Here is a 13475-nt window from a genome sequence, read left to right as displayed (position 1 = left end):
CTTCCTTGTCATTGATAGCATTTTGCGTTCCGCGTGCAATAGAATTTACTTGTAGCCTTCCGTTTGCACATTTTGCTAGACAGCTTAAATCCTTTGTACAAAATATCCTCTTCAATGGGGGCTGTTTTGCCTTGTACGTAAAATGCTGTTAAAGATTACGCCCATATTCCGTTTCAGTTTTGTCTGACATCTACATTTTTTTTTATTAATAAATAAGAGAATATAAGAGAAAAATAAGATAATACATATCTTTTTTTCGTGAGCATACGATCTGAATATCTATTTCACAAATGATATCCAAGTTAATAACAAACAACTTAAGAATAAAAAAACAATCTATCTAATCTATGAAATTTAAAGTGATTCATGCTTTCTTCATATTTACAGAATAGTGTTTCATACCCCTTTCCAGATGCCTAAAATTTTAACCCATTAGTTCATTTAATTAGTTTAAATTTCAATCCCCATTAGTATTTTAACATATTATCCCTCCTCCTACAGAGAAATGCAATAGGCAAGTCCAGGTGTAACGTTACACGTACAAACTACCTTCAAGCAATCGCTACTTAGTAAACATATTTTTTTCAGCTTAGGTTAAAATCTTCTTATTCCACAAAAGATAGCAAATAATTTAAGATTTAAATGTGTCGGACTAGACGTCAGACCGTTGACCTATAGTAATATCCTTTTTGAATCCAGGTTCAAATCTTGAAGTTTGGAAATTTTCATCCAAAGGTCCTCTTTACACTTATACAAAACATTACTGTTAAAAAATTTAGCAGAATGAAATAAGTATTCTGAATCTTAGCAAACTATGTCATTTTAAGCTAAATCCCAAGCCTTAACTTGAAACATTTCTTTGAACTAAAATAAGACGGGTTTCACAAAAACTTAACAAGTGTTTTCCAAATAGGAAAGACTTCAGCATTCTCGGTTTCTAAGGAAGTTACTTTTGATAATAACCAGAGCTGGGATAGTTCCATAATGCTGGAAAATCGTCAATAAAGCACTGTATATAGAGGCCTTCTTAAACCACCATCTCCAGCCTTCTTAAACCTTATTGTTTTCAATAAAATGCTAAGACTTTAAATAGAACAAAATGAGGGGGTATCAACGCGATGAGATTAAGACAAAAAACTTTTCGTTTAGCTTAGGTTTAATATTCAACATTTCTCTTTTTCACTAGTTTTTTTTTCTTTTTTTTTGATTGAACATGGAGGAAGAAATTTCAGTTTCACGTTAGCAATTTACAATTATTTAAAGAAAAACAATTGTGCTTTAGCTTTTGACTATTATTTGCTATTTCTCTTTTTCAGGTTCTCTTTTAAGTCAGCATGAAGGAAGAAAATATGATTTCAAGTAAGTAATTTTTTGATTATTTAAAGAAACAAACAATAGTGCTTTAGCTTGCAGCTAAAATTTGATATTTCTCTTTCACAGATTCTCTTTTGAGTCAATATTTAGGAAGAAAAGTCAATTCTAAGTAAATAATTTATTAAGTTAAAATTTCGTATGGTAGTGAAAATTATCTGAATAATTTTTCAAAAGATATTACATGTTTAACAGGGGCGTAATTTACTATGGGCCAGGGGGGGGCAACTGACTCCTCCAGCCTAGTTTACCCCCTCCTCCCAGCTGAAATTTATTTTCTACTAATAATCTTGTAATAACTAAGATAGGCCTGTTTAATTCATGCATCCAGAGAAACAGGTAAATTTTCTTTAGTATATCCTTGCCTTTATGGTGTTATTCCAAAGCTTGAAAGACGCCAAGTTTTTGGCGTTTTCAATACCAGATGACACTGATATCCTGATGACTTAACCGCGTTAGCTACTTATCCCACCACATTTATTCCGTAATTTACTGGTAAACTAACTGGAGTTTAGGATCAATATAAATGCAACATAGTGTTTCAAAAGATATTACATGTTTAACAGGGGCGTAATTTGCTATAGGCCAAAAGGGGGGGGGGGGAACAGCATCCTCGAGGTCCCAGTTTACCCCCATTCCCAGCTGAAATTTATTTTCTACTAAAAATCTTAATAACTAAGATAAGCCTGTATAATTCAAGCATCCAAGAGAAATAGGTCAGTTTTCTTTAGTATATCCTTGCCTTTGTGGTACTTTATGGCTCATTTTTCTGTTTTCATTGCCATTTTCACTGGATTTGGAAAAATTGGCTACAACTTCCCCCCCCCCCCCTTTCCCAGGATTTTGACAAAATTACAACACTGATGATTGAGATCTAATGAAAAACTTGGATCTCAGTTATCAGGGATCTCATATTCAATCATTTTATTTTTCATGTTTTTAGTTCTTTTTCTAGAAATAGAAAAACAGGTTATTATATACATTGTCCCGAACTTCCTCATTTTTTGTCTACGAATCAATCGGTTTTAATATTCTGCGGCCAAAGTCTAGCGGCATTGTGCAGTTTTGAAGAGCCTATTTTGCATGGTAATGACTAGTTTGCTAAGGCAACCATTTTGTCAGTATTATTTCAACCGCTGAAATAAAGGCCATAGCTGACCCAATGCCAAATTTTCAGTTCCTGTTGGGGTTTATTTCAATTTCTTGTTCAACAGTCAATAATAAAAAATGACTTTTAAAAAAAGAAAAAAAGTTTTCACATTAAATGCAACTATAATATTTCGTTATTTTTGTATTTAACGTAAAATTAAACCAAGCTACCTTTAGATACTAGACATTTTGGAGTCGTGAGAAACCAGTAAGCACCGTACCTCGAAGTCCATATCCACCCCGTTGATGTTACCATCCTCAACAGGTCTTATAGCCCCAGCATGCAAAAGCATAGTGTAGAAATTAATAATCAGCTGTCGAACTTCCAGTTGCACAAGGGAATGTCTTTGATAATTCAGTTCGTCCAATTCACTCAAAAGCCAATCGACAAGCATTTGACCTAAAATGATGATTAATATGAAACAAATTTTTAACAGTTTACGCATATTGTCAAATAATTACCCTCTCAAAAGAGGAAACGATATTTTTTTTCAAGGTTTTTTGTTTTGGAATAAAACTCAATTGGATCTCAATACAGAATTTAAACTTGTAAATTTGAACATGCTATGCATAGAGGGGAGAGTCAACAATGTGTAATATCAAATCCTGATTTAAAGAGCAGCCAACTTTAATTTCCATTTTCCGAGCCCATTTATTTAGTAATTACATACCACGTAAAATACACACAGAAAAAGTTTACTTGACTAGTAAAACCCCGAGTTATTTTGGGGTTTTCCATAATTTTATAGCGTATCCGAGGGAATAAGCCGTAGGGAGGAGTATTAGAGCAAGAGTTATAACTTATGTAGAATAACACATCTATTATAAATAAGAATAATATATTGAAATCTCATTAGTTGTGGTGAAAAATATTGTAGCAAACATACTGCATTATATTTTTTCGTTTCAAAGCAAATTAGGACATTATGTAATGGTCCCAACAGTGGATGCATCAGGGCCATCTATTTCAAAACAAAGGTAACTTCAAGGTTTGAAGCATCAAAACACAATATGGTGTCTTTCTTGAGATTGATAGCATTGTGTCCAATGTTTCCATTCTAGGGATTTTCCCCCTATAACAGGGATTTTTGAGGTCTGTTAGGGGAAGGCTTTTTCATTTAGGGATATAAGGATTTTTAAAGTCCCCTGGATTTTTAAAGAATTTCTAGGTTTTTTTCTAAATCTGGTGATTTTTCATGTTATCGCCCATAGATTCATTATTCGATCAAACAAATCATACAGGAAGCTAACTAAAAGAAAATAGAAAATAAGTAGTCCATTACACCTCGGTAGGGATTAAGTTGGTAGGTATTAAGGTAGTGGGCTATATCCTCTGAGGATTGTTCAATGGATTTACTTTGTACTTCTAATATCTAATCAATACTCAATTAATTCTCCAAATTCTCTTGTTTGCAAATGAAATACCTAATAAGCACGAATAACTTCCTATTCTATAGAGGCTTCAAGCTCTTATCTGCAAAAATGTATACCCAAAATAATTTTTTTCGGAAGTCACCGGATAAAAATTTTGAAATAGCCATTTTGTTCAGCATAGTCAAAAAACCTAATAACTATGTCTTTGGGGACGACTCAATCCCCCAGAGCTCCTGGGGAGGGGCTGCATGTTACAAATTTTGACCATTGTTTACATATAGTAATGGTTATTGGGAATAATTTATACAAGAAGTGCTATAAAAAGTCATATCTTGGAAACAGCAATATCCTGCTCATATAAACTAAAGTTGGAGGCACAGGCAAATAAAGCAAATACATTTAGACAACAAAAGAAATAAATAAAATAAAACCGAGTTCTACCTCTACATAGCCCTTTTACTTATAAAAGTTATTCAATTTTTTTTTAAGAAACTACCAGAAAAAATCCTTAGAATCCAAGACTCCTATGGAAGAACCTGAGGCTCTCGCAAAAACAACTGAACATATTTACAGACCTAAAAGGATAATAATTGTATAAATATTGAGTATCGAGCAGTACTATTTATAGTTCTGGGTAGTCGGAAATAGTCAACAAAACTATGCAATCAGATTTTTATACGTGCCGTATAAGTTATTTTGTAGTACGTTAACGTAAAAACGTAGTAAGCTATTGTCAATGGGCATTTTGCCAAGAACTGAATAAGAGAAATCAGTCTTTCTCAAAAAAAAAAAAAAAAAAAAAAAAAATCACTGTAGCCAAATATAGAGAAAACTTGACATGGAGTAATACAACAATCATGTCATTCAAAAGCCAAATGCTTTCGCATGGTCTAATTAATCCCCTTTTTGACCCCCGAGGTTCATTAGAGCAGAACGAATACACAACTACATCACAATTTATCAGCAACATTTTAATCAAAAAGGTGGCCCATGAACCAGGACAAGACCCAAAGTTATAAAGACTTGCTCATTTTTGATAGTATTATTTCCAAATAAACCTAGTCTTGATAAGTATTTTGAACTGACGATTTTAATGGTTATTTTCCAAGGGTATTTTTAATTTTTTGTAAGACATGGAATTTAACAAAAAAATTTAAAAACAAATTAAGCATTCTCTCCCTTCTTAACACAAATGAGAAAATTATGCAAACTATGTTCTGTGTCTAAAAACAAATTAATTAACTGGAAGAAGTCCTGCATGATTGACGGACCCTGAGCACCTATGACTCTAAAATTACAATAACAAGCAATGTTGAAGCTGAGTCAATAGTAACAGAATATTGGAAGAAGGCTTTATAGAACAGAAATTACGAGATCTAGTGACCTTTTCAGGAGCTGGAATGGTAACATGGTAACAAAATAATACATATATTAAAGGCAAACTTACAACTCTCAGCTAGACACAGCACATTAGTAGCAGAAACCAAAAGAATCAAAACAAAAAGAAAATAATAATAACTAAATCATAAACACATGACATTAAAATATACAACTCTTAACTACATGCAATGCAGCAGTAGCTGGTACCAAGGATGGTTAGCTGTCTTTGCATTATGTTTTTATTCATTGAAAAACAGTTTCTTTGGGGCCAGCTACTCCAAGCCTCTGAACTATCCTAAAATTTGGTAACCATTGAGGAAATTGAAGCAGATATTTAGCAAGCCTGAAGAAAAAGGAGTAAACTTTTATGTTATCACATTTAGTAAAATATTTCCCAAAAATGACAACATATAGAATGTGGGGAAGGGTAAATGAATTAAAAAGAGGTGCAAAAATATGCCAATTGAAGCACAATTTCACAGAAACTAAGGATAAATAAGCATGGGCAATTCTGCAAAAGGCTTGAGTCATCAGATGTTGTCAAGTGCAAGAGAGAGAGTTGGACTGATTGGAAGGCCAAGATATGTGATATTTTCTACTGGCTGAACTATAGAGGAACCAAGAGCTATTGATGGAACAGGGCTACTTTTACACCAGTTGAAAACTAGGAGCCTGTATTTCCCTGTGTCAAATTCAAGACCAAAATTTAGGTAATCATCTTGCTGATTCAAAAATTTCAGAAAGTTGTTTAATAGTTCAGCTGATATTAAAGATATCATCAGTATATGACAAACGAGAAGCATTATGCCATTGGAAATGCAGGAAAATGGAAACCATTTAGTCCCTTTAAAAAATTTCTTGAAATAACCCCTCTAAATGTATGATAATGCCAATTAGTTTCCACAAATCCTTACCCTGTTTTCTTAATCCTATCCCTCCTGAAATTTCTGGGTTCTCATTTAAACTACTTTGCATCACAATTTCTTCAAATTTAAAGTGGGATATCCACATTAAAGACGTTATCCATAGAGCTAATGTGTCTATTGCCCTCCTTAAGCTTGTAAATAAATTTAGCATCCCCCTTCCCACTCCTTAAGGATTTACACATCTTATGTCTGCCTGCATCTTGAATACGCTAATCCAGTTTGGCACCCTGGTCTCTCTTACATAGAATTGGAAAAAAACTGAATCAATCCAAAAAAGAATCTTGCAAATAATTTTCAAAGAAGACAGGGTGCCATACTCTCTGCTCCCAGATTAACCCTTGAGTGCAGGGCGTTTTCTTGTGCCTCTGTTTTGCAAAAGAAATGCAATAACAAACCCTCAGATGGCAAGTATTTTCCCCAAATGTCATTCCCCAGCCAGATTACAGCCACCTCAAGCTGTTTTTGAGCCCATCCCTATTTTGTCCCCCATTTGCTGCTTTACTTCCAGATATGAAAAAAATTTGTCCCCTTCATCACAGAAAAAATGAATAAAATATCCCACTAGTTTCTCTCTTTTGTTTATTGGCTGATGATGCTGCCTAGGTTGTTGCATTTATTTGCTTATTAGTTTTTATCTTTTTAAATAAATTATTATAGTTTAATTACTGACTCATAAATGATTATTCATTATGATTTTTCTTTTCATTGTTGGTTTTTGCATTTTTGCCAGTTTTAGTACAACCATCTGATTTGTAGACTCCAAAGTCCAAATTTGGCCCTTTCTGGGTCTGTGATAAGAGATTTTTTTGAAATAAATATTTTATTTTATCTAAGCTGGATGTAATTGGTTGGAGATGTTCCAGTTTTATGAGATTGTATGGATTCTCTGTTCTGTCATAAGCTCTGTATTCTGTCCCAATTCCTTAAAAGAGAATTCTGCTTGCATGACGCCATAGTGCCATCAGTGTGGCCCTTTGACAAGTTTGTCTAACTGGAACCATGGCTGTAAATGGCATTGCAGGGTGACTGTGAGGTGTGTCACCCCTTGGGGATATTAAAACCTAGTAAACATTACAGTATTTGCAAAAGATTCTGATTGAAGGATAATTCTTCTAGAATAATTCTTTAGTTTGTTTTGGTACCGTTTCTTTGGGGCTCAAAAACATCTTCCTAGCAAAGTTATCTATTATGGCCTGCCCCTCCATAGCAGTATAATATGAAAAAAAACTTCGTTTTCTTAAAGAGTTAAAGAGGCTGCATCCCAAAGTCGAACCTTAAAACGTACAGGAATTAGGAGAGGCAGTTGGGGGGCTGCCACCCCCCAAACCCCCCGCTTTTAAAGACTCTTTTGTACAGGTTTTTTGTTGTGGGGGGCTGCCGCCACCTAACCCTCCGCTCTTGGCTTCGGAAAGGCCCTCTTTTAATTAACAAAAAATTGAAATGAATGAATAATGGAATAACTTCGAAAAATGTCAAACACAAGAGGAAAGGAGAACCATTGCGCCGAAACTAGTTATTAGTAACAATGAAGTTGACCACTCCATTTACATTTTAACATAATTATTGAAACTGTTTTCCAGACACAGAGCACACAAGCTAAGAGCTGGGGGTGGGGGTAGGGTAGCAAACAAAAACCTGTTTTGTATTCTTTGTTAATTAAAAGAGGGCCTTTCCGAAGCCAAGAGCGGGGGGTTAGGGGGCGGCAGCCCCCCACAACAAAAAACCTGTACAAAAGAGTCTTTAAAAGCGGGGGGTTTGGGGGGCGGCAACCCCCAACTGCCTCTCCTAATTCCTGTACGTTTTAAGGTTCGACTTTGGGATGCAGCCTCTTTAACTCTTTAAGAAAACGAAGTTTTTTTTCATATTATTTCTGTACGTTTTTCTACAATCCATGGTCCGATGTCGGCTGTGACCTGTAGGCGTGGCAGAAAAAATAGGGTTTCTGTCATTTTTCTCAAATAAAAATTTTACGGATTAAGACAGAATTTTTTGAAGCTTTCAGTCAGTTTCACCATGTCGAGCTGATCATTTTGATACACTTGATGTTGAAATTCGTAACTTTTAACAACAAAAAACTTAACATGGGCTCTTATGGGGAAATGGGGTTTTTCTAAGCTAGAATATCGGGGGGTTAAGATTTTCTGACAAAACTTTCAAGCAAAATTACTTAGAGAATTCCGCGTCGAATGAGTCTTCGTACACCCAGATCCGATGTCGGCTGTGACCTGTAGGCGTGGCAAAAAAAAACAAAAGGAGAACATGAGCATTAAGTGGCTATGCGTGGTTTCTGGAAAACAGGGAAGGAGTTATCGGATCGAGCTGAAATTTCGCGGATAAGCTCCTGGGCCCTAGGGGACCTTAACTTGTGAATTTCAGCCCGATCAGACAACGTTAAAGGGGGGGGGGGGGTTGGGAGGTCGAAACTTTCGGCCAGATTTTCCCCATGAAGAAAAAGTTGGAGGGGGATGAAATTTGGCAGGTTTCTTAGTTGGAGCTTGGGCTACGAAATGCATCCCTCCCCATCCCTCTGCGACCACTGGAACCGAAGATCGCTTAACATTGCTGTGGTTCGCCTCTTTAAAGAGGCACGAGTGTGCCTCCTTGATATTGTGTGTAAGCATGAATATATAATGACTTTGAAGTAATAGGATTGAGATTGCTTGAGGAAGGATTGAACTCTTGCTGATAGAAGAGCATCACCAAGTGTGTAAAAGTATAGTGTGACCAAGATGGGCCCAGAATTGCACAAATCCCCCATTCAACTGAAGCTCCAGGGGACTTCTTGCTGTCCAGCAAGTTCTCTTCTATGCTTGAAAGCAGCAGTATACAGCATGTCAAAGTCTATAAAAATTGCTAATCTTTAGAATTTGTTTACTTCAAGTTAGGGCAAACAATCATTCTATAAATGAATCTTGTTTAATATTTTAAAGAACATATTTGAACTAAGCTAGCAGAACTCACAAGAATTAACATCTGGACAGACAGTTCTATTTGCCTGGTTCTGCTACATTAAATTGCCTTAAATCACAACTTCTAGCAACTAAGGTGGAAGAACCTGTAACTATGAGTCAGAGTTCATGTCATAGTTTATGAGTGGATCATCACTATTTACATATATACAGGACAGTTTGGTTTTATTATTGGGTGTCACTAGATGTATTGCTGACTGGGCATTTTTGAGTACTAAAAGGGGTGGGTGTCATCTAATAGACCCTGCCAGATGATACTGGTTTGTCCCACTACATCGTCCATGACTTGCTGCTCTAATTAAAGTCAACACCAATCTTGAAGCTTCCAACTGATTGATACAGTAGATTTGCTGGGCGAATTCCCCACTGGAATGACATAATTGTTGAAGAAATTGGACTCCTCATGCTTTCTGCTAAATTTTTATGCAGTTTTACAGGGTTTCTTGTGCTCCCATGTATTCACTGTGATTCAAAATGGGCTTAATGGTGTAACTGGTCATCATCTTAAATGCAAGGATGACATCTCATCTCTTTCTACAGTACATTAGGGTAGGCAATTAAAGCATTTCTAGTTGTTACTTCCAGGAGATTTGTTGTTTGGCAAAAGGGAGCTTTGTTGCTCCATCCCAAGTATCATCATGTCACACTTAAAGTGCTTAGTGGCAACAAAAATGCCAAACTCAAGATGGGGACAAGCAAGGGCTGCATAAAGCTTCTGGATAACTTTCAGTTGGAAGCTTGTCACTGAACACTTGATCAAACCAAGAACCTTGTTTACCTTAGCTGCTTGGTTCTGACAGTGACTATGAAATTTAAGCTTATTGTCAATGATTACCCCAAGATCACACTCTTACTTGTCATTTCGAATGGGCATACCAGCACCTGGACCAAAGAGTTTGGAATCATCTGCATAAAGTTCCAAGCCATTCTTGCCCACCCCAGGAGTGTCATTTAAATAAAAGTTAAACAGTGTTGGGCCTAGTTTGGTCCCTTGGGGGATGTAACTCTTAACATTAACTGGTATTGAGAAGAAGAGGTCACCTCTTTCATCATATACAAGAACAATCTGGATTTTATCAGAGAGGAGGCTATGGATTCATAAGGCAACATCATTGTCTATCTGATTGTCATTGTCTTTGTTCCCAGTCTGAGAACAAAAGTTCTCAGACTGGGTTCTAGATCCTTTCTTGAATATTGGAGTAATTATGACTGTCCATCAATCTGCAGATAGGCTACTAGTCTGAAGGGACAGCTTGAATAGTGAACATAGTGGCTTGGCTACTATATCTGCAAGTTCTTTAAGGAGCCTGGGATGTATACTGCCTAGGCCTTTGGCTTTGTCAGGGTGTAATTTATTCAGCCTTTTTTTAAATCTTGTCCATAGTGTCATAATTTTTTGCACTGGGAGCAGGGTACTGTGGCTGATCAGGGGGGTCCACCAGAAGTTGGATGCACATGTGTTGTTCAGAAAATATGCAATGTCCTCCAAATTTTCCAGCTTTTCCTTCAGGATTGAGCAGGAATGAAATAGTTTCTCTACTCTTATCTTTAAGAGATATGCATCTTCAGAATCTCTTTGGGTTGTCTTTGATGTTCAATACCAAGTTATCTTCATAATCAGCAATGAAGTGCCTAGTCAGTTGCCTTGGTTTATTCCTTGCTCATGCAAAATGATCCCAGTGGTGTGTGCATTTGCATATAAAATACTTTGAAAAATCCTTCTGCTTACTGTTCAAAACCATATTAATAGGCTGGTTAAGGCATGGCAGTGTTTTTGGTGTCTTCAGGAATGAACTTGAAGTGAATGTCCTCTAAGCTTGGAGCATAGTTCTTAAAGTAGCTCAATGTCTCCCTTGACAATCACTTGGTCCCATTCTACTACCTGTTATATCTTCCTGATTTTGTAGTAGTTAGTGTAAGTTTGTTTATTAAAGTTTTTTGTTTGTTGACTAAACAGCAAGTTATGGCAGATATGGTCACTGGCACCAATGAGAGGGAGGTATTCAGTGCTCACTAACAATTCTTGGTTTTTTGACTGACAATTCAGTGCCTACAGGACTGACAATGTCCTGTTTGTACTATATTTATTGATGTTGGGTACACATTTTGCTTAATGGTCAGATTATTGGGTGTTGCTTTCTTCAAGAAGTTTAGCTATTTTTATCTGGTCTGGTCTATTTTTATCTGGTCTAGACTTTAAAATACATTTCTTTGTTACTTTTTATTATAATTTGTACTTCTATTTATTTTTAAAAACAAACTTTATTGGAAGTTTGGACACTTTACATTGTCATTAGGCCTGCTAGCCAACTCTGTGTTGGCAGTTGCTGGGTCTAATTTCTGTTTCTTATGCATGATTCTGTTTTATTGTTTCAGTAATTGACTACATGGACTCCTGTAGGGACAGATAATGTAAATAAATTTCTGCCTAGATTACTCTAGTGCATACATATAGTGGAGTTGGAGTCTAAATGTGTTGGCTACAATTAGGCTAGTCAACATATGCTGTTGCAAAGTAGGCCAACTAAGAACTGTTTTCTAAACTTGTTTACTCCTCAATAGCCCTAATTCAAGACTTTGACATGGAGAAAAATCATTTAATAGTATTTAAAGAAGAACTATACATTTGCTTTTTGTAGCCTAGCTCAAGAGCATCTTCTTCGTCTTCTTCTTATTCAGCAAACGTGCTTTTCAGTCGATACTATTTAGCCCTTTTCCTTTTGGCTCACTCTGTGGGATCGACAGAGCTATGGAGCTGGTTTGTCTTATATGATGTGTATCTGCTCAGATTTCTTGAAGTATATCTTTTGATACCAGCAGTTACCAGCCTAAGTACCAGCCTAGCTCAAGAGCATGAATTCAAGAACACCAAATTAATTTGTTTCCTCGTGCAACAACGTTCAATCTGTGTTGCCGAGTCTGTTTTGCCTACCATAGAGGGTGCGTTTGTTTACTTGTCCGATTACTAATCTGATTAATCCAAGCGTTTTTTGAGACACATATGACGTCAGAGGTTAGTCGGATTATCCCCACAAACGCTCAGGATTACTTGTCCGTGGGCTGGCACTTTATAACCCCCAAATAAAAAGATTATTTGAGGATTGTGACGTCAATGCTATATATTTTTTTAAATGGATAAACATGTGAAATCGTTAAGTCTAGAGAAAAGACAAGGAAACTGTAAATAATAGAAATAATCTTAGCTTTTCAGTGACCTGTAAGTAATATTATGCATATTCCTTAGTATCTAAAGGGTTTTTGGTGTTCTAGGCCTGTCTTGCATAGGCTAAGCTTCATAAGGAGTCAGAAGAAAAGTTTTTTTGTTATTAAAAAGGTTGATTCTTAGGGAGGCAGCTATCACATTGGTGAGTTAGTCAAATGTTATTATATCAAACAGGCCTAGTTTCTAAACCATCCTATAATTATTAGTTGGAAAAAATTTAGAATGATTAGGCCAATACCTATAGCCTGTTATATAGTCTATATTTGTTGAGACTGCTATTTAAACTGGATTTTTAAGATACAGTAGGGGTAAAATTTTACTTTAGCTACTTTTGGCTATCTTTGAAAGAGGTTAGGCTAGGAAAATGAAACTTTCAGGGATGTGTCTACAGGCTAAAGTATTTCCCAGGAAGGTATTTTGAAGTACCTACTTCTACTTCTTTTCCCTCTAAAGGGTCCTGAAATTTTTGGGTGCCTTATTTTTTTGGTTATCAGTTTCTTTTTCTCTGGCCTTAGTTCTTAATTATTCTGGCCTTAGACAACTCCTGTTGATTGAGCAGAACTTTAAGCCATAACACTGTTTTTTTCTAATTCTAAAAATAATCTTTTATGCCACCTCATTATAGGTTAAATATATGGCTTATATTATTTATTCTCCATGAATTTTTGTTTTATTTGATTTCATTGATGTCAGTTGCTTTCTGTTAAAAATATATTTTTTTTTTTTACATCAAGCTTCTTCTTTTGTGAAAAAATTTGAACTGTTTTTCTTTTTATATATTGTATAAAATGTAAAGGAATACCTGGCCCTTCATTTCACAGATTCAACTGAAAGTATTAGAGGCATCTTACATCAAAATTCATTTGACACATTTTAATGTTTTTTTTTTTTTTTAGATGACATAGGACACCATTAAAGTTTTGCATTTGCTTTGCTAAAAATTGTCTTAAAAAGTGCCAAGTTTAGAGAGTTATGTTAATATTTTTCTTGCTGATGAGTATAATTTTTTTTTTAAATTCCTTCTGTTTAAAGAATTTTAGAGAGATTCTGAGCCAACCATGGGTATATTGTTGTTACAAATGA

General features: G+C 35.6%; 1 protein-coding gene across 3 annotated transcripts in view; it reads right to left on the bottom strand.

Annotated features, from left to right (window-relative positions):
* Positions 1-12041, bottom strand: part of LOC136041549 (uncharacterized) — a 34995-nt gene extending 22954 nt beyond the window's left edge. For 2 of the 3 annotated variants that reach the window (XM_065726238.1, XM_065726239.1), the window contains exons 1-2: positions 11794-12041; positions 2742-2920 (exon numbers count right to left, since the gene is read on the bottom strand). In XM_065726238.1, coding sequence (XP_065582310.1) covers positions 2742-2915 — 174 coding nt within the window. In that variant the 5' untranslated portion in view covers positions 2916-2920; positions 11794-12041. The remainder of the gene's footprint in view (positions 1-2741; positions 2921-11793) is intronic. The other variant, XM_065726240.1, reaches the window with a different exon arrangement.
* Positions 12042-13475: the final 1434 nt, after the last annotated feature.

The sequence above is a fragment of the Artemia franciscana genome, unplaced genomic scaffold, assembly GCF_032884065.1.
Source record: "Artemia franciscana unplaced genomic scaffold, ASM3288406v1 PGA_scaffold_27, whole genome shotgun sequence".
NCBI classification, from domain to species: domain Eukaryota; kingdom Metazoa; phylum Arthropoda; class Branchiopoda; order Anostraca; family Artemiidae; genus Artemia; species Artemia franciscana.
Note: the sequence above shows the minus strand (reverse complement) of the source record. Positions and strands in the feature narration are given on the sequence as shown.